General features: G+C 40.4%; 1 protein-coding gene across 2 annotated transcripts in view; it reads right to left on the reverse strand.

The window, feature by feature from the left end:
* The window catches only part of macrod2 (mono-ADP ribosylhydrolase 2), a 435,942-nt gene that overhangs the window by 241,541 nt on the left and 167,672 nt on the right, over positions 1–26,729 (reverse strand). For both annotated transcript variants that reach the window (XM_034227004.1, XM_034227002.1), the window contains exon 5: positions 21,123–21,239. In XM_034227004.1, coding sequence (XP_034082895.1) covers positions 21,123–21,239 — 117 coding nt within the window. The remainder of the gene's footprint in view (positions 1–21,122; positions 21,240–26,729) is intronic.

Here is a 26,729-nt window from a genome sequence, read left to right on the forward strand (position 1 = left end):
TTGAGTTGCTTCCTCTCCGTCTGAATGAGGTAGACTCACTGAACTGACATCCCTAGTCTGAGACCAGACCATCACAGTGTGTTGTTGCTAAGGGACCATCTGTTTCATAATGTACTCCACTGAATTGGAATTCTGTTGCATATGCAACAGGATAATGAAGCTGCTGAATCTGGGCGCTCAGCTTTAAATATTTTAAGTGTTAATCTAAAATAATACAAGGGTTTCCGAAATGCTACAATAAAAAAAAGCAGATATGTTGTGTACGTGATGAACATCCTTCCAACTGGGATGATTATTTTGTCGTACGAACACATCTAAAATGCCTCTTCTTGTTTGGTGTCTTCCTACAGCAGATGGTTCACATGCAGTGGTTTATAATGAGGAGCTAGTGTATTACTTAAAATAGAATAGGACAAGCTGTTGTTAGTCCATCTGAAGAAAATTATCTTTGACTGCTATTTGCATTTGTTTCTATACTATGAAAAGTATACTGTGAAATGATGCACTCATAGGGCTTAGGTATATTATTCAGTCCTACGTTGGTTTTTTGGATTGTAGGCAAACACATGTTCTGTTCAAGTAATAACATGACTGGGGTGAGATAAGTTTTTATAAAATGTTATTTCAATGACTACTGTAAAGGCAGAAGGAGAGATAGATAAATAAACACAGTGGTCAGTTTTTATAAAAGTTTTCCCATCCTACATTTCCTTCACTATCCTAAAATCAGCCATGCACAATGAGATGGCTCGGTTTACTTGGAAATAAATCAATTGAAACCTCCAAGAATATTCATTTAATTTCAAACCTTTATTTAACCAGGTGAATTCCATTGAGATCATCAATCTCTTTTTCAAGGGAGACCTGCAAGTATACATGTCTGACAAAACCCTGGGATCTTCTCATGTAATCTCCTCGTCATCCCGAAACATACAATCAGAAAGGCACTCTCTTCTCACCAGCAGCTGCTACACTACTTTCCAATGTACATTTAGTCCTTTCATATTCAAAAGAAGGAGATTGATCTTTGCAATATATGCATTATATTACCTGGCTCAACTTTCGGACTTTCAATGATGGGCAACTTGGACATGATAGAGTGCTGATTCTATCTTGGAGAAAACATTAACTTTTGGGAAACCATAAAGCAGACGTAGATTATATGTATGACTGGCATCAATCATGTGGCATTTGTAGCAGCATTTTCTTAGGACATATACCATATATATTGTCTTAAACAAGCTGCTACCTACAGTTCTGAAAAGTGAAGCCTATGTGGAAGAGCCTTATGGGTGCATTGTCTCTAATGGTCAGTAGCGGGATGACTGCTGTGATTATGAAAATTACTCATCAGTTAACATTTTCTGGACAAGCTGTTTGTCCTAAACGGTAGTTCCAGTCTTCTTTAATACAGCATGATAAAATAAGGTTCTAATTAGAGTGAAAATGTTACTAGTAGCGTATGCTTTAGGATGTAATTAGCTTGTGACTGACTGTTAGCTATCAGAGTTTTTTCCAGTTTTTGTTTATCTTCTTTTTTTTATGTTAACACTTTAAACCTTTTACACATTGTTTTCAGTTCATGAAAGTACATTGTAAAATGTTGAATCGCCTAACAATTTCTTGTGTTTGATTGTATTTAGCACAACCCTCTTGGTTTCTACCAAACTGTTTTCAATAAACAAATTGATGATGCCTTGTGGAATTATGTAAATCACGATGTCAATTGTTATTTTAGCAAAGTAAATGTCATCCTAGGTTACAGTACATCATACAGTACTGTAGGTCCTTTATCATTCAATTTGTTTCAGTGATCCTAACTATGTTGAAAGTGTACTCAGTGAAACCTCTATACTGTTTAATACATTTCTACAATGTTAAACATCCAATTACTCCAATCCCCATGTTCACTTTTTAGTTGTTTACTGTAATGACTGTTTCCATCGACTTACATGCTGTTTTGTAGACTTAATAATTATGTGAAGCATTTTGTGGAATCTCAGTTTTATGCCTTTGTTCCCAAGTTGTACCCACTGCTCTGCTGAAAATGCTAATGGAGTAATTTCTTGCAGTCTGACAGAAACAATGTTCCAGGGATGATGAATTAAACAATGTCCTCTCTTGTAGCGGGAATTGAGATAACCTCTGAAGCATTAGACACAATGCCAGGGTTCAACTGTTCATCTAAGTTCAAATGTACCGTTTTGTTTCACGTAGCCGGGTGAGAGAAACATTTAACAGGCCTGTGTCACAACCTTATTTAAACAGGGGATGGTTAGTTTAGCTTTGTAAATGGCTTTGTAGTTGGTTTTAATTGCAGCTTTTCAAAGGAAACCTGCTCATTATCGGCTTACAGTAATTTCCTATATAATTCTCCCAGCTTTGTTTCAGGAGATTACAGTGTTATTATTCTTCAGTTGAACTGTGAATTTGATTCATTTCAATTTAATCTCATTTCATGATGGCATTTCATCATTTTTCCTCTGATGTATGTCTGTGGTCTATTTAACTATGTATGGGTCAAAGCCACTAGACATTTAGATGTATTTGAAATCATAGTTGTCAAATATTCAGTTTTTCTGATTATAGAATAAAAATAAATAACTGTCATTATACGATTGGCAGAACTGTTAACTGGAGATGAAAAGAGGGCATCAGACTATTTGCAGGACATCCTGCTACGATCAGTGCCACTGTTCGAAATGGGGGAGAGCCAGGGGGAGCTTGGCTCCCCTAAAGAGGGGGGAGCTCCCCTGAAGGCCGACTTTGAGATAAATAGGGGGAGCCCAACAAAATCGTGCATATTTGTGTCACACAGATTACAAATGTTGAGTTTCTGTAAATAAAAGTTCTTGAATTAAATAAGTCATTGTTCATTGTAGTTTCTGAATATTTTTTTTCATATTTGTGAATATTTCTGGGTGTTGCCATCTGTACGTGGCGGTGCTGCAATCTTTACGCTACCTACGTTGCTATGGTTACGGTGGCGATGCCGGTGCGGTATTTGACATTTTCATATTGATATTTGTTTAACTCTGGCTTTGTAATAAAACATATGGCGAAACAAAAACAGCCAAGCCTCGCAGCTTTTGAATTCACAAGCAAAGAAGAGAAGGAGTCTAAAAATGACAACGTGAACGGAACAACTTTTAGTTGGCCGGCTGTAAGCGGCGTTAAGGTCGAGTTTGACAGCTCCACACCAAGGGCCCTGAAAATGAAAATAGGGCTCCCCCGAAAGCAAATAGGTAATTCGAACACTGACCAGTGCCATATTGAATCAAATGAATATTAGAGAAGCAAAATCTTTGCCAAATAATCTAATTCCCTGCACAGCATACCCCTAACCCTTATCCATTTTTTAACAATTGTATCTCCCTACTCTCCATGGACGCAAATATGAAGAGTCATATGTGTTTTTCAATGTGTGTGTGTGTGTGTTTTCCATGGTGAGCTATGGGGCTGAGAAGGGGTATCGGATGACAGATAGAAGGATTTATGACCCTGCTGCAGCTGTTCAACAACCGTCACCATCAGGTAAGCACACAGGACTCTAGACACAAGACATGCATGTTAGGTAGAAAAACACAGATCTTAAAGTAACAATTAGCCATGGTTCTCTTGTTGAATATTTCATTGTCCATCAAAAACTGTCCACTATTCCATTCAAGAGGATAACGCAGCTTTTAAAGATCTTGTAACCAAATAGGGTTAAGCTCAGTTCATCAAAAATTACTGATGGGAAAAATCCAACATATGTGTAATGTTTTTTTTTTCTCAGTTGACAATATAGTAGCAGCGTCTCCGGTCTTTGGATCTCAGCTTGGATAACCATTACCCACTCCTTGTCCAGGCTCTGAGGGACGAGCAGTCACACCAGGGTGACAGAATCAGGAGGAAAATGAGAAAGATAATTGGAAGGTCAGATTTGATAATGGCCACTCCAGTAAAAAACAAGATCTTAATTGGTAAGAGGGCCGTTTGTTGAGTTTTCAAGGTAAAATGTGAACCACTCATTATCCTTTGCATCTGGTAGACGCTGCTGCCGCCTTGCAGGCCGCGGCAGAGGTAGCTATCACCTTTGTTCACAGTGTCGGCCATGACATAAGGCTTCCTAGCATTATTTTGGATCCAGGCTCCACTCTAATGAGCCATTGAGAAAGCATTCGAGCATGTTGGAGGGGAATATGTTAAGGTCGAAGTAGAGTTGTGTTTGAGAATAGCAGGTGTAATAGTAATTGCATTATATAACAACGTAAAATGGCACCTTCTTGAGTTCACTTTTTTTCTGTCTCTGTTAAACTCATCAGGTTGCAGCATGGGTACACCTCTGTGCAGCGGGATTTAGAACATGAGGCTCTCTTTCTTTCTGACTGTGAATCCCACTAAATCCCCAGTATCACCTGTGAGAGCTGGGAACTTGGCTCCAGGAGCCGCGGTGAGTGTGTGTTGCGTCGCAAAATGAGTGTCACACTGCAGGACGATTATTTTCTTCAAGCCTCCCTCTTTCTCTGACCCTGCCATCTGGGGAAGCAGATGATACTAATGAGGGATGGCTCCTTGTCTCTTGGCCCCAAACACACACACACACACTGCTCCCATTGTCTTACACTGTTCCTGATGCCCCCTCGGAGTCACAGACACCACTCATCGCGCAAACATACACACAAGGATGGACAAAGACAGGTAAGCAATGACATGAGGCAGTTTAACAGCACGCTTTAATGCTTCAACTTGAAACAAAAAGCGATAAACTCTGAACACTTCAGAATGTAGCAGACAATGGTGGGGTAGAGTTTTCTATAGCTGCACCATATTTTAAAAAAAAAGTACTGACATTGACAGTGAATGGGTGTAGGGTAGGCAGTGGGGGGTTACTGGGCTTTGAATTGCATCTGCAGTATCTGGAAAGGAGACGCGAGGGTCAGACAGGGCTAATTAGACTGCAGCGGCCCCTCAAATTTCTACTCTGGGATATTAATGAAGTGATCCATAGGAAAGCAGCTGCTCGCCACACCAACCCCCACCACCACAACCCGCTGCAACCTCCATCCCCCAAGCCCCCCTGTAGCTCTGCAACTCTACCTAGGAAGGGCAGGGCTGTGCCAGGGGAGAAGCCCGTACAACTCCCCCTGAGAGCATGACAGCTCCCGATCGATGGCCCCGGAGCAGCAGGCGAGTGAGCAGAGGGGTGGGGTGTGCAGCTGTGCGTGTGTCCCCATGCCAGGAGAGGGTGACAACAGCCTGGCATTGTGTCCTACATCATCAGAAAAATTATGTTTCCACAGGAGTGAGCACAATGGTTTGAGCAATGGTTGTGTTGTTTGCCTTCCTGTGGCGAGTCTGAGCCCGGCTGTCATTTGTAACTACTGAAGTAAAGCTTATTGAGAGTCTTCACTGGTGGGGATACTTAAAAGCCTCCCTGTCATTTCTTCCATTTACACATGAGTCCATGTACTAAATGTCAAACCGGCTTTATTATGTATTTCACATACTGTATCTGTGACAAAGAAACTAACAAAACAAAAGACATTCTAAATATCACAAATAAATGTTCAGGCTTGGGGAAAGATAGAAAAATGTCTACAATTTCTACAAAATGTTGCTGGAGGCAAACCAGTGTCAGTGTATTTTAAAAAATCTACACATATCAGCTCTTGCCCACATCAACTATGTAGAAATCAAAAAACAAAGCTCTGATTTCAACATCCCTCAGAATTATGTCAAACGAGGATATTCTCCTGTTTGGGTTGACAGATGTTTAAAAAGACTACAAATTCAAATGTAAAGGATTGCAACAACTAACGCTGCCTTTTTAAGGCTTTCAAAGTCTTAAAAAAGATGAATACATTAAAAAAAAAAAGATGAACAAAAATGTCCAACTGTCACCTTTATAACCCATCTTCTTGTCATGGCACTGATGTTGGTCACTTATCAAACGTGGGTGTTTCTTGGACAGTACACTACACAAACAGAATGTTTCCCCTGAGTTGAGCATTCCAGGCAGCCCTTTCTCTCAGGCTGTGTGTTGCATCAAGGGGCCAACAGCATGGCAGTAAGAGCTGAAGGAGACATTTCATTCAGAGCAACAGGTCCCTGACTTGTCTGTACAAAAGACAAAAAGCACCAAAAGGCAAGATGGGCAGCTAGTGAGACCAACAACAAAAACATCTGATGAGATACAAATAATCAACACACGAGCCAGGATCAGCTGTTAAAAGAAATGTCTTCACTCCCACAACAATTGTTGCATTTGCAACAGGGGGACCCTTTTAACAAGATTACATTACATTTCATTTAGCTGACGCTTTTATCCAAAGCGACTTGCAATAAGTTGAAGTATATTCATCTACATTCCTCATTCCCATTATCAATGAAACTGGTGTCTGTTGACATCAGCACGGTAGAAAATTGAATTTTTCACTTAAACAATGTCATTGAATGTCACGGGGTGGGGTTAATATTACCCTAAAGGCAGAGTATCATTTAGCTCTTGCAGGCTGAGGTCTTTAGCAAAGTGAAATATGTGTCTTGTTACGGCTCTGACAGCTTATTCTGCATACATCCAGCGTGACTGCAGGGGGAACGGAGACAGAGCTGAAGGCCAGTAGGCCACCGTGACAGAGAGCACCTCTGCAATTGAAGGTGAGTTGTTGTGAGAGGTCCCTGTATGAATACTGAATAAGTCATAAGGGTCCACAGTACTAAATCCATTATGCTTTCCCGACCATGATGATTGAAACAAAAAATACATATGCAAAAGCAACCTTCAAGTCATATGGGGAAAAAAGGTAAAATAATACCCTTACAATTCTAAATGTTTTTACAAGCTATACAGATGGTGTATAGGTACCCTTGAGTGCACATGTATCCTGCATAAATAAGAATTATTCCTATGTCTCAGGTGTCATAACAAAATGTATCGCATGAACAAAAGACAGTGGTGGAGAAGCCTGCTCCTGTGAACAATATGAGACTCCTTTGATCATCTGCCGAGCTGCCTATCTGTGGGTAAACAATTGCCAGTGGCATCAGATAATAAGACATTTTACAGATGTCATCCTATACTGCCTTCCCAGAAGCACCCCCATTACAGCAGTGTCACAATGGTGACCCCTTCTCTCTTTCATCTTCACACCTTAATGAACAACACACTACTTTTTTTCATCTTCATTGACTTTTATCTTTTTCCTCTGCCTGTGTATCATGATGGAATCTGTGGTTTGGGTGTTAGAGTCAAATCCCTGATGAGAGTTAACCCTTGGTTGGCTTTGATTTCCTGGTAAACAGTGCTGTGTCGTGGTTCATGAGTAATTGAACACTATTGATTTGAAGGTCTGGGGGGTGACAATAAGAGGGCACATATCAGGTGGACAGTAAACACAGGGCTGGGAGACAGCTGACGGCGCGAGGACACACACACCACACACACACACACACACACACACACACACACACACACACACACACACACACACACACACACACAGACACACACACCACACACACACACACACACACACACACACACCACAACACAGCACACACAACACACACAGCACACACACACACACACACACACACCACACACACACACACACACACACAACACACAACACACACACACACACACACACACAACACACACACACACACACACACACACACACACACACACACACACACACACACACACACACAACACACACACACACACACACACCACACACACACACACACACACACACACACACACACACACACACACACACACACACACACCATGATAGCAGCTCTATCCAATGTCTTTGGCAGCACTTGCTTCTGCTCTCCTTATCTGCCTTGCTGTCAATACAGACAACCCTCTGCTCCGGTGGGGGCATGAGGCAGTATTGACATTCAGCTCAAACCCACCGCTCTGAGTGGAGTCCAGGGTGTTGCACATGAATTATGCATATCTTGACGCCAGGGTGCTGAGCAACACCAGTGCCATCATAATTGAAACAATTGAAAAGACAATACCAGATGGGTCAATAATTAGACAGCAGGAGGGGGAAACTTGATCCGGACGCTCCCCTGCTTGCCCTGCCAACCAGACTACCACGCGCATGGAGGGGACCTTTACCGACACGTCCCGGTGCCCCACAGAGCACAGCCACGTGCTGCGTCACATGCTGCAGTATGTGTGTGTATGTGTACGCAATTATTTGGAAAAGAGACTGCAAATGTTCATAGAGGGATCACTTCTAAGGCAATGTTGTTGCAGAAGCAGTGGCATTTTCCCAATTATGATAAATCCTATGGTTAAGACTTGTCAAAGTTCCCTAGAAGTGCTGGATAAGTAAACTTTGTCATTAAAAACCACTAAAAAGTCAGTCCCTGTGATTTTTTTGTCAAAACCTTGCACTCTTGGATTAGACCTCAGAGGTTATTCATTGGTGTCTGCTGGTCTGAGAAAAACAGAGTCATGTGACTGATCCTTTCCTCCAGCCCTGCACTTTCATAAATCCATACTGAGGGCTCCCAGCAGATCCATTACGCTCACTGGTCTCCTGGCCTGAGCAACGACTCAAGGTGATCACCATAAAACTACATGCCACAGAGCCGTTTCTCACCTTGCAATGCTTTTAAAACAATCCGGGAAACAGAGGCAGCATGGTGGTGAGAACACGAGCACCTCGGGCCAACATATGTCATAAAAACGTACAGCAAACATGTCCTGGTTTACTGCGGCCAATAGTCAGTTTAGAGTCATTGCAAAATAAATCTATGATTTATGTGATTACATAAAAACACAATTGCATGTTGTATTGCTCTAGGCATTGAAGCAATTGAAACATATTGTAATATATATACACACTTTTTGAAATGTTCTCTTTAATGTTTTTGAGTGTTACTAATATGCCTTTGAAAGTAGGATATTACACATTTACTCTACAGGTAATGTCCCTATCATGTGTGATTATTCCCCCTATGTGTTTTGTAGTTAAGGTGTAGCACTAAATCATCATAGCATTATTTAAGTAGAACTACACACATAAAAACAATTCATTTATGGTGTTGTGTGAATAATAGGGTCAAGGAAATAAAAATAATGATTTTTAGGATGTCATTTCATACAGCCTTGGGCCATAAAGTCTTCACACAAGTATACACACTTTAATTTCCTGGGAACATATTGATCCAGGCAGCACTTAAACCAAGGTGCACCCAAATCTGGTAAACCTCCAACACCATAATGTTATCGAAAATACGTTTTATTTGCCTTTTTATGGAGACTCATTTCCGTATTTCTCATAAGTGGTGCCCCTGAAAGCACACATAGGCTCCTGTGAATTGGTCCCATTCCCCATTAGGGTTTATAGAGAGCCATATGTTCTTTTATGGGAAGGTTAACGGTTACGGGCCGCAGTGCAGGCCTAAATCTATAGCATTAAACCAAAGAATGGGAACCTCAGATTTAGACACAGGTCACACAACTGTATTCAAGAATAAGGTAGCATATACTTTACTAAGTGGCTACTTATGTCTCCATAACTTCAGCAGAGGGATTCTGGGATGTGAAGTGAACAAAAAGAAGACAAAACCTGTCAACGCTTACAATCTTAAAAGACTAATGAGCGGAAGTAACCATGGCAATTTAGTAAAAAGAACATCAAAGTCGAGGGAGCAACTATTTAGGCAGGCAGTATTCATGCATAATTAGCTGTGAAAATGGCACTACAGGAGTCTGTAACTCCCTGTTCTTAATTAGTTTTTATCCTCAGTCTTGGATGAGAGGTAAACAAAGCCATCAGATTAAAACTTCGCTTTTCTTTCTGAGACAACAACACTGTCAACATTGGAGTCGTTGCAGTGTTACCCATCAACGTGCACTATTGTCCGTGGGGAACAAGTGGCAGTGTTCTGTGTTGGTCTTAAGCCTCTTACACAACAAACTGACACAACACGTCCCGACGGAACGTCGCCTCACGTCTCCTGCGTCTTGGCCATGTGTCGCACTGGAACATACCTCAAAGACTTCAGCGAACTGCGCATGCGTGAGTGGCAATAACTCTCCTTACCAGCAGGCGGTAGTAGTGTGTATTCGTCATTCAAAAGAAGCAACAACCGGAAGACAGACTGCGTGATACACCGAGAGAAGAAGAACAGACTGTGTGATATATAAACAAACAACAAATAGCGTGTGCATTCCATTTTCACCCTACAGCGAGAAGCTCACGGGGCTTTCCCGAACATGTGTCGAGAGCTGGAGTTAAATGAAATCTCAGATTTGCCTTCTTAATAGTTTGTTTGGGTCCCTCACTTCCGTTTCGCTTCTCATGCACTGATTCGCTAAGCTGAACAGCCAATGAAAGTGATTTCTTTGGCCGACAGCCTCCCGATTCAACATGTTGAATCGGCGGTGGAAGGTGTCGGCACGGCCGAAAAGACACAACGGTGCAGTACACACCAATCTGAGTAGGGCGACACAACGCTCATCGACGGCCCGACATCTATCAACGCCGAAATCAGGAGGCCTGAAGCCCTGATTAACGCTGTCGTTGAAGCAAGACAGTCAATCTCTAAAATAGAGCATATCATTACATTTAAATAAAGACATCTAGTTGTTAAAAGGGATCATAGTAACATTTAAAAGAAAACCTTACCTTGCCAGACATATAATTCAGGCACCAATTACTTGTTCAAGCATTGTGTAGTCCCACTCTCCAACTGTCTATCTATACTAAATACACTGAGCAACCACATTGGTTTGAATGTCAATTTGTAGTGAAAAGTCAGATCATTCGTTCTTACTCGGCAGCCTTTTGTCAAATAGTTTCTTAGTTCAATTTAAGAATACATTTCATGGGAAGAATTAAAAAGCTTTCTGTATCATATGACGTTATGAAAATGGACAAACAATAGGGTCAGACCAATTATATGTTTTGGGTGAATTTGGAGAGATGTAGGTGGAGCTCATCTGTTTAGATAATGAATATTTCACATCCGTTGAGAAAGCAAATTACTAGAGTTAAATAAGTACCCATAAGGTACATCAAGAAAACTATGGGGCAATGTTGAACTCATAAAATAAAATAAAAATGCTATATTATGTTTTCTGTAGATTGAGCTACAAAATACCCTGCGTTTTCTAAAGAGATTATATTGCGTTACCCTACAATCTTTAAAATCCTTCACCTGATGATTCAAACATGGGCAGTGGGAAGAAAGACCCATTCCAGTTATTGTCCTGACAGAAATAGAACAGTGCGACAGTGAAACATTGAAGACTCGAGTTACAATTCAAAACAACAAACATGATCAAGAAATAATAAGCTCCTGGGTTTCTCAGTCACTCCAGCCAGGTATGGAATATGTTATTGTGTCTGCTCTGTTTTTCTCCCTTTGTGTTCCTGAATGACAAACATCCGTTTTCATTGCGTCTTACTGGACTTCATCTTTATTAGTAATAACGTTTTTGGAAAGTTAGGTAGAAAATCAGGAAAAAACATAGGCATGTGGCTCAGTAATCTGACGAGGTAGCATTACACAAACATTTGTGTAAAATAGCTGGATTTTATTTTCAAAATGTTGCAACTACACTATGTCCTGATGATAAAAACTCAACGAAAAATTACAATTTCAAAATGGAATGGACGTTCGCAGCCTTCAAAAGTGACGGTTCTGTGTGCCTAAATGTGGCACCACTATGAGCCCTTTATAACGCAGCCTTCATTAGACCAGGCGTACTCGAGGACAGATGGGAAGGCAGGACTGCATTAGAGCTGCTGTCACATTCCACTTCAAACCTGACCTTCCAGTGGGTCCCACTTCTTCTGACACCCACAAGCCCCCTCCTGATGCATCACTTTCATTCTGGGGCTCAGGCATGCCTTGCTGACCCCCTATCTCAGCTAAACAAGCACCCGGCCACACAGCCTCTAACTGCTCTTGCACCCCATTACTCTAAAGGCCTCTCACCTCCTGTTTTCAGCCATTGGGTGAGACCACGACACTTTCGTTCTGCTAGTGTTTACCCGATCAGTCAAGATGCCACTCACCCCCCTTTCTTGTTTCCTGGTGATGAATGACCGTTGGCCGTCTCATTGACAGCAAGGCAGCTGATGCCACATAATTACAGTATCACCATTTAGGCAAAATTACCAAATTACTCCAGTCCTCAAGAGATCTGGAAGACTGACAGCCAGCCAACAAAGGAAAGAGAAATATCTGAAAATAGAGGGACATGGTGGACTATTTGGGCCTTTACAGACAAGCAGTGAAATTAGGTTTTAGCTGTAGAGTTTGCACTAACATCTGTAGCATGGTCAGTAGCAGTAGCAGTAGCTACTGACAGTCTACTGACCATGCTACAGCAGAGAGCAGCAGAGGTGGGGAGAGGCGGGGCTATGGCTTCATCATTATCAGGAAATGATCGTATAGGACGTACACACGGAGCCGTTTGGCCCCCCAGAGCGTTCCGTCCGCAGATATATCCACCTTGGGACCCGTTATCGTTTTAGGGGTCCGTTTCCGCGGTTCCGTTACGGCCTCGTGTGAACGAACGGGCTATACGGAAGAGAAAAGTAGCGGATACAACCCGTTTCGTTCCCGTGTAAACAGCACATTAGAGTGCACCCATTACACCCATCGAGACCCCAGAGAGCAGGTTGATTAGTCTGGAGAAGCTGAGGCACTTTTTTCAGCCATCAATAAAAGTAAAAAGACATCTGGCCTCTCGTTGATTTTCAATATTTTCTTTTCATACGCAATTTATTCAATCATTAATTCATCTTAAAAATGTGGAGATTACAATCACAAACAGCTTAAAATGTAATCCTCACAGCAAGGTCTAATCATTATTTTTTATGCATAGGAGATTAAAAAAAAGTTGATTGCAGAAATATTGCTCACCTTAACTTGTTCCACTGATTTAATTAGTGTTTGATTAGATTTAAAATTGTAGATGCAAGATTATCATTAAAAAACAGTTTATACTTATATACTCAAATAACTGACATGAATGAGGTATCAGACTAAATAATCCGAAGTGTCGGAGAAAACCCAAGGTAGACCCGTCCGTGGTAAAAGGAGTGTGCGTGATGGGGTGACATTTATGATGTGAGTGCTAACAGTGAGCAGAGGAGATGTTGACTTAGCACTGTGTCTGGTTGGAGCTGTGATGGCCACCAGGGTTGAGTAAAGCCCCTCTAATGTATCTGCCACAACAAAGGATTTCATTCACTCTAGCCTTGAATCCAAAATGAAGAAAATAAAACCCACCTTGAACAGTCACACTGCATCTATTTGATCCATTATGTAGAGATAAAGTACAGTCTGTTCAGCCGTCTGCTGTTAGCCATTTCATTTTGAAAAACAAGACTAACAACGTTAACAATGCACTGCTGTTGCATACAAATCTCATAAAATGTGTTATTTTTACATTTCAGCTGTTAAGGATTACAGCCCTTCTGTGGTGGAGAAATTCAACTATCCCCTGAAATGATGGGACCCTTTAAAAGCCCAAAGGATTAAGTTAAAAATGTATGCTGGTCAATATAATAACCATGTGTTTTTACATTTCCTAAAAAAGTGAAGTTAAAAGTATAAGAAACAACAATAACGCACCAAAGAAGTTGAAATGACCTCCACCTGAATGAGTTTTAACTTTTAAATTACATTTATGTTGCTAGTGCTGCAGGACACATTAAAACAATGAAGACAATTAGACATTTTGAGCAAAGCGGCTCCTCAACTTGACTAAATTCTTTCTTGTAAACAAGTCAAACCCAAATTAACAAATTACGGAATGTCCAACGGCCCTCAGAAAGTGTCAGCCCCGCTGCATGTGATGGGGCGGAGACTGCTTTGATAAACATGCTCGGCAGACTGATAATGTTCTAGGTGGTAATTTAATCAGAATGGGCTATATGTCACTTACTAATAGTAGGTACTTTGCTGTGATTTATGTGTGTTTGCTGAGTGGAGAGAGACGGAACAGACGGCCTGGTCTCCCAGATTAAATAGGGCATGGGAAAGATTCCTCACACTATCAGGGAGGAACATTTATCACAGGCTGATGATTAGTATTATTAGCACAGGTGCAGTTACAGTAAACACCAGAGACTCCAATGTTGTACTGAAAGGGAGCAGAAGATAAAGAAGGCTGTGATCTGAACTGGGGTGCGTTTCCCAGAGGTGTTTTTTCTAACTGTGGTCCTGTGAGTTCCACTGAAGCAGGCTACCAAAAATACTGGATCTGAGAAACCGAAGCTGAAACAAACTTTCAAAGCCGCTACAAAAAGGTTTCTGGCAACAACAACAGCTCTCTGGCTGTTTGTTGCATGTGTGTAGTGGTCATACTTTTAAAGTAAGTACTCTGTCATTGAGCTACTTTGATCATGAAAATGGGGCAGAGGAATAGCATACAAATACATACTTGTTCTTGGTTGTTTATTTAGTTTAAGAGAGGTTGAAAGGTTATAATTTCCACAAACAAGCACATTTAAAACATTCTGCTTCTCAAAAAAATATTACACGAAATAATGTGCCTCATGAATCACTAATACATCATTTGCTGTGAGTAGTATGTACTCTATGACCTTCATTGATTACACTCCTAGTCTTTTTTTTTTTTAGCTTAGCAAGGCCAGCAAACGGCATAGTCATAAGCAGATGACTGTCTCAGCAGCTCATGTAAAATATCTGAAGAAAACTAATGCAATAATCTATAACAGGGTCACGTATAGGCCTACTGCCACTTAGAATATGTATCATGTACACTTAGTACACATGTTGAAGTCCCAAAGGAAATAAGAGTACCATCTAAATATATTTCTTCTTAATCAGAGCATAACCACAAACGATAACAGGGAAGGTTATAGAGATGGAAAGAAACAATCTGTAAATCTAATCTGTCTGCCTATCTAATGGCTCAAACTGAGTTTAGGGACGTTTTATTGGAAATTATTTGCTGATTCACAATGTCGTGGGAACAAGGTTAAGCCGATATTTCTGATGTGATTGAAGGGAAAATACACCATGTGTTGTATGAGTAGTTATAGACAGTGTATGGATTCACGGGATACAAAGGGCCAGCAGGGCAGCAAAAAATAAAAAATGGAGTGGCAGACCTGTTAGTTGTTCTACTGAAGCCTGCACATTGGACAAATACAGAGAAGTGCCCTGTCAATTAGGCGCATTAGGCGCAGTACTTTTCCCACAAAGGTTCATGAGAACTCTTTTGTCGCGTTCACACCAAAAAGAGCCGGTACTAAAATTAGTTCATGAGAACTTTTTTACCCCACTTTCGTGGGAGAAAAAGGTTCCCATGTCTGATTGGCTGGGCGGATTGCAAACCACGACCCGTAAAACTCCCAAAAAGTGTTGTGAAGCCGCCATTTTATTATCCTCGCATTAGCATTAGCATTAGCCCAGCGCAGAAATGCAGAGAGACTAATTTATGGCAACACAAAATAAAACATGGGAGCGGTGGAGATGAGGAGGTGTCGGCGTTCTGGCGATTTACTCGGATTCTACTGAAGCCAGTCCCCAACACCGGAGACTTCCGGCCGGGGAATTTGGGCGGCAGTATACGCCGTGAAGTGGTTTGCGGCCTGCCAGTAAACCCAAAGCAGAAGAAGAAGAAGTGACGTCAGCGGCTTCATTTGCCTAATCCTCCCTCAGGGACTTTTTCCGGTGTGAACGCGATCTGTATTTAGTTCATGAGAACTAAAGAGTTCTCATGAACTAAATTCTCATGAACCTTTGGGAAAAGTACTGCGGTGTGAATGCGCCATTGAATAAAACAAAGAGCCGGCTGAGTGTGCATACAGTTAGCATCGAGTTCTAGATTAAAGAGTTTGCCAGCGTGTCAATGTTTTATGGATACGGTTGAGTCTCGAGACTCAACCGTATCCATAAAACATTGACACGCTGGCAAACTCTTTAATTTATCAGTTATACGGTTATATTTTTCAGCCTTTGGAGTATTGCCTCCACGCAGCCCAATGTGATAGTGTATCACATTGGGCTGCGTGGAGGCAATACTCCAAAGGCTGAAAAATATAACCGTAGCCTACAACTGATAAATTGAAACGTTGAAAGCTATTCCATATGAATCCCAATAAGTATTTCTCTACAGGGACCAGTTAGTAAAAAAGCAGACCAAAGTATTTATTCGATCAATGAGATTAGACCCATTATAGAGATACAAATGAAATCAGTACTTACACTTAGCATGCTGTAGAAATCGTTGCATGAATGTAAACATGAAGCTTATTCTTCCACATAAGTGTATGGTTAAAGCTCAAGAAACTAGTTTTCACATAATTGACAAAGACTGAAATAGAAAGAGGCCACTGTTATCACTGTTATCACACTGCTGTTATGACAGCAGTGTGATAAAGAATTGCTGGCCCTTCTTTCTTGAATCCAAATATTATTTATTATTTAAAGCATTTACTTAGAGCTCAGACAATAATGAGGAGTGGGAGAGAAGAAGCAAAACAATAAACAGTAAACCGTTTTGAACTGTCAATCTAAAGGAGCTCGAGGGGGGAAAACTAAACTGGGTAAAAGATTCTGGATGAAACTGAAGAGTGAAAAAACAGAGGTCTATATAAAAGTTCCTTTAGGACATTAACTTTCTCAATCAGACCTCTAGTTTGAACTCTAATAACTGCCAGGTCTAACTGACAGGTGGGGAAAGTGCAGATCAACCCACAAGTTCTTTCCTAAACGTTCTAAGTGTGGACCTGTGGTCGAGCATTATATCGAGGAAATTCAGAATTGTAGATCATGCTCAGATGCCGATCGTATTTAATTTACAGTGTCACACACGGTGAATAGAGGGTTTTACATTGAACAGTACACAATCAAGTACACAAAGAAGATTGTTATCAGGGTATTCAAATGTTTATAAATGTATTCAAATTTCAGACAAACTGCCATCAACTACCTTTGTTTGCAACAGATGTAATCTGCTGTTAATCTTCATAAATTAGGTATTACATTTCACATGCCGCTTTTTGATTATAGGTTTAAAAAAAGATAAATATAGTGTGTGATCAGAGCTGGGTTTAGTATCATCCACTAAATACCAACGTTTCTAATGTGTTATGAAGCAAATCTATGCTGATTTTCAGGAGACTATGTAAAATATAAGTTTGATTATACTTTACTTTCTTGACATAACACTATCAGCATCGTTAGTGTCCACTTTGCATGTTTATCAAATATTCTCTAATGCCTGGAAATGATGAAAATCATGCCACATATACAAAATAAACAAAATGCTTGCTCTCAGACCTAAGCCAGAAAAAGCACCAAAGTGTACAGTATCAGTATCATCCCACCAGGAGTTATTCAGTGTTATCCTTATTTGAACCTTTCAGTATCTCCTTATCATACACTGCACTGCTAATGCACTTCACAACACTTCACAAAGATGTCCTGAAGCAAATGTTTGGGGTTGAGTTAATAATGTCTCTATTTTCAAGGACAAGGATACAGACACACAGCATAATGAATTTCAATATAAAGATTTTCAGCGTTGAAGTGGCACAAAACAACTGCAGGTAGTAAAGAGACAAGCCGCAACAACAGAAGCCCTTCTGAATACCAACATTTCTATTCATTTCAAACTTTTAAACAATATTTTCAAACTTGAATTGGACAAACGTCTGTAGGGCCCAGTGTATAGCCTTCTCCACTATTTGGGAATATCCAATCATTGCATATGTTGGGCAACAAACCATCTAAACTTTAAACTTAAATGCTAATAATGAAAACATTTTGGACAATGTTGCTACAAATCCTCTAAAAGTCAAGCGACTTTGCTTGTTACAATCTACATTCTTTTTTCATTTGATCATTAATCTACGAACAGATGAATAACTAGACAATAGACAATGTCCTTGTCATATTGATGTAACAGGCCACTTTTGTTTTAGTCTTTCCGCTATGGTAGGTGGGTAATTACTGTCATTGATTAATAATCCTGGGCCAGCCCTATAATAATCTGTCCCACATGTGCCTGGTCCTTTTAAGGAAAGGCTTATTTGCCACTGGGATTCACAGCCTAAACTGCTTAGTGGGATGTAATGGAGAGCAATTTTCTTGTCATGAAAAAAAAAAAAAAATGAAATGGGGTGGTTGAGCCCGGTCATTTTCCATAGCCTCATCACATCAAATCTCCAAACAAGGACAACTCTGATTTAAGATCAACTGATATCCTCCCTGCGGGAAATAAGTAGCTTTCCAGAAAACGAGGAAGCCTTTTATTGCTTTGCTAGTTATTTTGAGTATTATGTTTGAATTGCAATTTCTCCATTTCTTAAAAAAATTACAAAATCGACCTGCATAATCCTTTGTTGCATGAAATACAATACACCGTGGGTAATATTATCAAATGATGCATAAGACTCAATAAGTGCTGTAAGATCAAGAGAAATAGCATAATTCACAGTATGATGGATTGCTTATTTCCATGCATTGTTGGCAAAGTGGTGAGATGACTGCTGGGAATTCAGCGTACAGTAAAGGCAAGCCTAAATCTCCTCAAATGTAATTAAAAGCAAAGTGATTTACAGTTTGTTTTGTATTAGTCTGAGTTTAGATTTCCTTATTTCCAATGATATGCAGTGGTGTGGATTTCTGAAAATGGCCCCCAAAGAAGAAAGCAATCTTCTGAGAGATTAATGTGTTTATAGAAAAAATTGAAAAGCAACCCTAATGTTGAGGCAAAACTGGGAAGAGAATGTCCAAATTGGAAATAATAGGCATTGCCAAGATGTAAATGGTAAATGTTCCATTTGTCTGGGCTCTTGTCGCTCGAGTAGAAGAGCATCCATCTGCAGATTAGTGTCAGCAGAAGCTATTTTGCGATGGCAGGCACACATTCATTTCGATATTTTCGATACATTTATGAATGAAAGAATACAACTTTTAATCAGAAAGAATATTTGTCACTTCAGTGTCTGATGGTATCATTTAACGATTTAAAAGTCTTTGAATCTGACGGCCTACACCAATAAATCTTTGAAAGCACTAACAACAAGGCCAAGTGCTTTCCAAACACCGACTATGGCCATAATAATTCAGCTGAATAACAGTTTTGACAGAAAACACTGAGATGCAGAAACTCATTCCACAAGGATTATTTTCTCTTAAAAACATGTGCAATTTCTGTTAAATGAAACGCTATGTTTGCATGTATTCGATAGCAACCAATTATCACCAGGAGCCAACCATTCTGAGTAATGACATGATGCTCAAGTTAATCAGTTAATTTCGTAATATTACAATTAATTTGGGAACATTTTAATTACTTAATGCATTTAGTTTAGCGACAATAAAAATACCATTAACATAACATTAACATTCAATAAAAATGATAATTGATTGCAGGTTTTTAATCCTTCTTTCTTAAGCCTACATGTAACATTCATGAATTCAGGAAATTAAAAAATAAAAGTGAAAAATGTTTTTTTACTTTGTTCAGTGCTGAGGAGGAGGAAATACTTTTATTTTGAGATTTCATAAACTGAAAAGATTGTTGACTGCAGTCACGGCAGCTGTTTAATGTGTGTGTAGGTGGAACAAATAAGTCAGTGATAGAAATTACAGGAAAAAGAACAAAATTCAAACCGTGGATAGACTTTAAGAAGGAGTGAGATGTCTTGTCAGAGCTGAGCACTCACAAAGAAAAGTCAAGCGCTTGTCAGATTCTAATACACACGAGAGAGACAACGGTGATGATGACAGTGATCAGAGTTGGAAGATAAGAAGATGATTCCGGCTGCGAGTAAAGATAGCTCTAATGTAAAATAACATCATGTTCAAAAAAGAACTGACTATTCCCAGGTAAAGAACTTCACAATTATATAGTTTATCGGCACAGAGAAAGTGTTTAGCCCAAAGATAATTACAATAACAGCACCCAGTGGCATTGTGATTGCTCCCAGGGGATATTGCAGGTTATTAGATTGTCATGGTGCACCCTGTTTTGGAGACACTTGAACTGACTGCCCACAAGACTGACTCACAGTTTATCTGCTCCATTTGTTTGACATCTTTACGACATACCGTATTAACACAACCTAATTTCATCTGGGCCTCAATGTCTTCTCTTGGCTGTCTCCTGGAAATCCTTCAGGGTTAGGTTAGGACTGCTGGGACGTTTGTCTCGACCGAATTACACCAAGTGACATTTCTTCCTTCCCATCATGTTTTCCATTTCAAGTTTGCAAGTGGGAGAATCGTGTGACAAACTTTCAAAAGCGACACAAGTGTTACTGACAATCATCAAAGGAAATTAGCTCGGAAAAGTGTAGGAGGCGGCACCCACATACACAACACAAACGTTTGCATACTTAGTACAAAACGTTACATTAATGACAAAGATAAACACAAAGAAAACACTGCAGTCCCTCGTTTGATCATTTATGGCATGACAGTAAGAGTTATGTGACCCTTTAACAGAATAAATCAGGGATGAAAAATCTATCAAATTAAGCAACTAATAGCTTCCTTAATGTCTTTGTTTGTGTGCAGATGACACTCCCATTCAGCCTAACAACAAGCACCAATCATATTAATTATCCTCCAAAAACAACTCACCATTTATTACCAATTAGTTCTTCAAAATTAATAAATTGTGATCAAATAGTTTTTATTTTGGACATTAAACGCATCGACCTACCATACTTTGGAGTGGACACTGGTGTGTGTGTGTGTGTGTACTTTGAATTTAATTTGCACTACTTTATACAAACTATGACCTCAATTCAAAATATGATGCATGTGCACACATGAACTGCAAAATCCTGTGTTAAATCCATCAGCTATGCAAAACCACACTGGTGATTTTCTGCATCAATGCAGCACCAGTGAATTCCACCAGCTGGGTCAACAGCCGTACGATTCTATAAATGAGGCTGTTTTATAAACCAATATAGATTAATGCTGCATTGTACAATTTCTCCGAACTAATGTTTTCCACTAAATCTTAATGCTCACTAACTGTCAGGTGACGCAGCCCTCAATGGCAGCAGTCTTGATTAGAGAATATTCGTGCAAGGCATTGGTGCAACACTTTACAGAACAAACAAAAAAACATATATTAATGAACTGGTACTCACATTTTGCAGGGAGATCGTAGCCGCAGGTGATCTTGGCTTTGCTGGTTTCACAGCCATTTAGTGAGTTGCACTCATCATACAGACAGGACCCCGCCGCTTTGTGTATGCAGCCATCCACTGAAACACAGACATACAGAGAAAGGTAAGGCCTAACTGAGGAGAAGCATACACAAGCAGGATCACAACAGATCTCAAAGTAGCCATGCTAATTAGCAGTGTGTGGGCTTCGTCATGTCAAAACAAACAAGCGTTTACAGGAACAAGTAGCAAATTATGTACATGAGCTTGATTTCTGAATCTCTACATTCTCAGCTCTGAATCTCCTCTCTGTAGGGTTACTGGGTCTGCCATAGTGTGCAGTGCCTATTGCTGGTAAATATTGACGAGCTTGAGAATGAAATTAGCCGGGCTAGAATCTAATAACGCCTCCACACACAGTGAAAATGAGACGGTTCTTCCTGTAATCCGTCTCCACTGTCAACAGCGATATACAGTCAGATCATTAACTGTATTTGCTGCCCTGTGGTGGGAATCTCATATCAGTCCTGTGCTCTGTGGTGAGTCTGTTACGATGTGGATCTGTGTTCTGATTCTGTCGCGCTCCTCATTGATGTGTGTGTCCTGGTTCCGCAAAGACTCCGGGCCCCCGCCCCCCTAAGGTTTTAATTGTACCGGGTTAAGGCCGGGATACACTTGATTGATGGCACGTCTTACACAAGAAGGCAGAGGGATAGAAATCCACATTATCCGTCTCTGAAAGCCTGACATCCCTCCAAGAGCATGTTATCAATCACACTGAAACATCATAAAATCCTCCTCAAGTTGTCCTGTAAAAATCCTCACAAGCCATTAGAGGATAACAGGGCCAGGAGGAGGAACAGTAGCGTTTGGAAAAGCAGACGTGTCTTTTCTTAAGTTTCTCTTTGGCGGATGGAGAGAACAAATCTGTCAGAATAGATTTATCCATCAAAGCTTAACATTGTGTAGAGTGAAGATTGCCTGCAGGATAACCACTGTTTACATATTCTGTTCTGATGAAGAGGAAAATAACTGTCGAACAGATACAAAAAAAATCAGAATGTACATTCCTGATAAAAGGCACAACGTGACACTTATCGCAATTTTAATCTCTAATGCAATAATTATTCATGTACGGTGGCAGGAAAAAACTGCGAAAAAAGGCAGATTATTAGTTGTACCCTATCTTCTGAAATATACTTTGCTTCAACACAGACAAAAGGTCTTTTGATGAGGGATGGTCCTCTGCTGAGATCCTTTCAATTTCTTAGGGATGAGTCAACGACAACAGCTGGGCGGAAGATTGTTTAGCTCTATCAATCATCTTTAATGGACGGAGGGACAGGCAGTTGACAGAGACGAATCCTGATGGATTTTTGAAAAGTAACATGAGTGTGACAGTGATGTGGATACGAGGAGGTATCGCTCTGACGACAATGAAAGCTACTTAACACAAGAATGAGCAGCTGTAGCGCCGGCTATAGGCTTGGCATTTTTATTATATTCACAATGCAAACAAGATTGTCCATGATCATCAGCCACACTTATTTGCATCATAATTGCTACTTAACATGGCAGAAACATGAATTGCTAAATGCGCAGGGTAAACTGAAAGCTACGGGCCTCTAAACAAGCTCATCATTTATATTCACATCAAATCGCTCCTGATAAGAACAAGAAATACCTTTGGCATTCAAATCTTTAGACAGAAAAAGACAGAAACATTACACCTTTGGTCTGATTTGATGTCACAGCTGTTCTGATCCCATTCCAAGATGTTCTCTAGTTTCTAATGTTTCTACTCCTACTGACAGGCGTCATATTCAGCATGTGTCTATTGATTCAAATTAATAACGTTACCCCCAGGCTTCAGTTATTTAAAAATCACAAGGAGTTCTAATATGGCTGAAATGTTATCATTTGAATCTTCACAAAAATTGCATTAATACTTCATTTTCCTAGCTGTCTTGTTATATAGCCTTTGCATAATACATGTATAATATATATTTGGGGAAAATATATAATATATGCATTGAAAGGCAATTCAAGTTTAGTTTGTTGTGCTCCTGGATGTATAATAGTAATGCATTTTCAGTTTCTCGAGGTGATATGAACATAAAAAGTCTCAAGGCACTAACAAAAGGTTCACATGAGGGCTAGGACGAAGTCATAATGGGTTCTGTGGGTTTTAGAACTTTTTAAACATTATGAAGGCCATCCTGCAGTAGCATAAAGAGAGTGTTGCACATTTTGTATGTTAGCTATGATATTTTGGCCACTAAGTGTAAGCACACAAGATAAGAAAGAGATAGTTATTCAATACAATTAGGCATTGAAGGTTGCATAAACATGACAGTGTGTTTACAGAGCATTGTATTAAAAGTAGATCATCATCTAAAGAGTCACCAATGAAAATAAAATATGTATGTCTCTTTTTAACTATCGTTATTCAAAGTCTTTTTGCGTTTCCCTTAAGACAGGCAGTTCAAGAGCAGGAAAAGATCCTGCTAAAACAGCTGTCAAGGAAGATATGCACTCTTCATGGTCATAAGGGCACACGGCCCTCCTCCAGTTTGCAGAGTTCCCGCAGGAGTCCATCCTCCCCAGGCACCTCCTCTCATCACTACCAGGCATGGCAAATCTCTTACCTACAGTATAAGCACCTTGGGAACTCAGGGAGCAAATCATACAGGGTTCTGTGTTTCATCTCAGTAGCTGGAGAGTAAGATTGTAGATAATTGTTTCAGCTTCCATTTTGCTACTCCTCCCGTTCATGGTTGCATAGCTAGGGTGGAACACTCTTTTTCTGATGCTACTGAGTGTGTCACTGAGCATTTAATGTCAGCGAGTCCCTATAAGCCTGGAAATGTGTTCACAGTGCCCGTAAATAGAGGAGAAGATCTGGCTGATTGCCGGATGCTCCAGCTCCAGATTTAATTTACCTGCTTCACGGAATGGGAGGAGTGCCACGGATGCAAAATGGGTATTATGTGTTTAAAAAAGAGATACATAAACTGTATGAAAAGGGAAGGGTAGGAAAATGTTTTAGAATGTAATGCATTATTTCAAATGCAAGTGCGTAGTGGGCTGTGGTGCAATCAAAACTTAATTGTGAATACATGTTTCCATTATTTAGGCAACTTAAAGCAGATCGGAGTTTCTGTAAGTGGAGTTATGACCCACATGCAATTTATTTTCTCATTTAAGTGGGATTCCAGCATTATTCCCTGAAGAGCTTTACATTATGGATGCCTTCAGCATTACAAAGACAGCCTCAGGTTCTCATTAACTAAGCACTTGCATTCACTGCAGAAAGGAGGATGTCACTCGCCCGTTGGTCGCAATACAAATGTTTCTACAAACATAAACAATTCTACATTTTGTACATTTAATTACAAGTTCCATAGTTTGGATTATCTGCAAATTAAATTCGATTTTCAGATAAACCTTATACAACTGAGAAGTCGCTGTAAAACCTCACAGTTAGTAGCCTCGTGTCATGTGTCTTCCTATTATTTAAATGTGTTTCAGTGGTTGCAATAAGACTCCAGAACGCCATTATGTCCGTGCCCCTTTTCCATTATACTGACATGGAATAATCATATGCAAATGCAACAAAAAAAAGTACACTGCGCCCCTTTTGAGGATGCACTTTCATGAAAGCACTGAAAGGTGATCAAAGTGATTTATTTCTCATCTCCCAGCGTTCAGTGGGAATCACATGTGGAGCAGAAGCCCTAAGATAAACAACTTCTTCGGTTATGTGATGCACATCAGCGGTGCTCAGTGCTATATTTCAACTCCTGTAAGGACTTCTTTATGGAGGACATTCCATTTAACAGGCTTAATATTCAGGCGGCAGCATCTGCTTCTGTCCAACCCACTGCTGGGCTTCCTCAGCCCCTGTTGAAAAATATAACAGTTAATACCTCATCTATCTCTCCTTGCAGCCTGCCACCGCTTTAGGCTGGGACTATGTGGGACAAAACATTTATTCATCTTCTCTGAGTGCCTTGCTCAGAGAAAGCTTCCCCGAGCAGCCACTCCAGCAAGTCCGCGCGGCTAATGAAGATAACTTTGAGCGGTGGCTGGACGGCATCCCTCTGAACTCATAATGGGAACAAGGAGAGAGCAAGAGACAGAGGAAGAGCCATATTGAGAGAGACAAAGGAGACGAGGTTGTGTGTGCGTGTCACTGTGCGTGTCAGTCTAGAGCAGTTTGAATTAGTTACTCAGCTGTAACCTTGGCTCCTGCCATTGTTGGAGACACCTCTGCCTCGTCCTCTCAAGGCTCCGTTCCCACATGCATTAAGGGACTCAGCAAAGCTCTGCTTACTCTCCCGGGGCTTCTCCCAGGCAGCCCGAAAACTAAGGGCTTTCAATCGCTCCCTCAGATACAATGAATACCTGCTCTGCTCTCATTACAATACCCTGCTTTTCAGAAATAGTGTCAGCTGCAATTTTCTCTCCTAATTATTTTCCGCTCCTCTGAGGGTTAGGTTCAGGACTGGAGCCAGAGGAGGCAGCGCGGGCTGGGCAGGAGGGAAAGGGGGGGTGAGCTGGATTCTACCTGGCAGGATGTGGAGTAGTCTGAATACCAATCCATAATTTAAAAGAGGGGAATAGATGGTCATTCATAGAGAGAGGCCTAAACCTTAACCTCTTGTGAACATGGCCTGCTGATCCTCCGAGATCTCAAACCCAGAAACGTCTTGCGGGCAGGCCGGGGGACAGTTAACTTAAACTTTTATCAATACTCTCCCTAAATGGGAATAGCAGTTTCGACACACAACCAAACATATTTAGTTTAAAACTATATATTCCCTCTCACCTTTTTTATTTGTATCCATGGCAACAACATATTTCCTCTCTCCTCACAGTACTTTTTTTCAAAGATGTACACTGATCAAAGCCCGTACACAATTCCCCATTTTTGATGACAGCGTTTTGCACTCATCTAATTTCACTGAAGGAGAGAACGACATGGATTAGTTGATAATGAAGTGCCAATCAAAGATCTGGCTGAACTAAATGTCAGGTGGAATATTTTTCGAGGCATTGTGGTGAATCCCTTGTGATACTGGATTATGTGTCCTTATCACAGTAATTTTGGATGCAACAGGAGCCAGAGCTCTCTCTCTACTGTAACCAAGTTCCCAGGAAAGGGATAATAATCTCCATTTTACCTATAATACCCAGGTAAACAGGGGATTCGGGCTAATAGAATGCCAGGCAGATATTCACAGATGTTGTTCTCCAGAGTGACATAAAATACTTCAAGCTTACATGACTCACAATTCTCTTGACACCGCAATGTAAGCAGGTACCAGGATAAATGACACGGCAATCACAGGTTCCACTACGACGCAGAGGGAACCCTGGTGTTACAGTTCAGCCAAAGTTGACAAATATGTCAGTAAAGATTGGAAGCTATTTCTATGAAATAGCATTAAGAAACGTAGCGGGTTACTGTTTAAGCATTAACTATTATATTATACTGTTGATTCCATCAAAAGCAGAACAGTGTGAGGTCTATTTAGAATTGTTTAACACAGTAGCATAATGTGACACTGTAGAGGCTTTTGCAAA

This window comes from Gymnodraco acuticeps, unplaced genomic scaffold, assembly GCF_902827175.1.
Source record: "Gymnodraco acuticeps unplaced genomic scaffold, fGymAcu1.1, whole genome shotgun sequence".
In the NCBI taxonomy this organism is placed as follows: Eukaryota; Metazoa; Chordata; class Actinopteri; order Perciformes; family Bathydraconidae; genus Gymnodraco; species Gymnodraco acuticeps.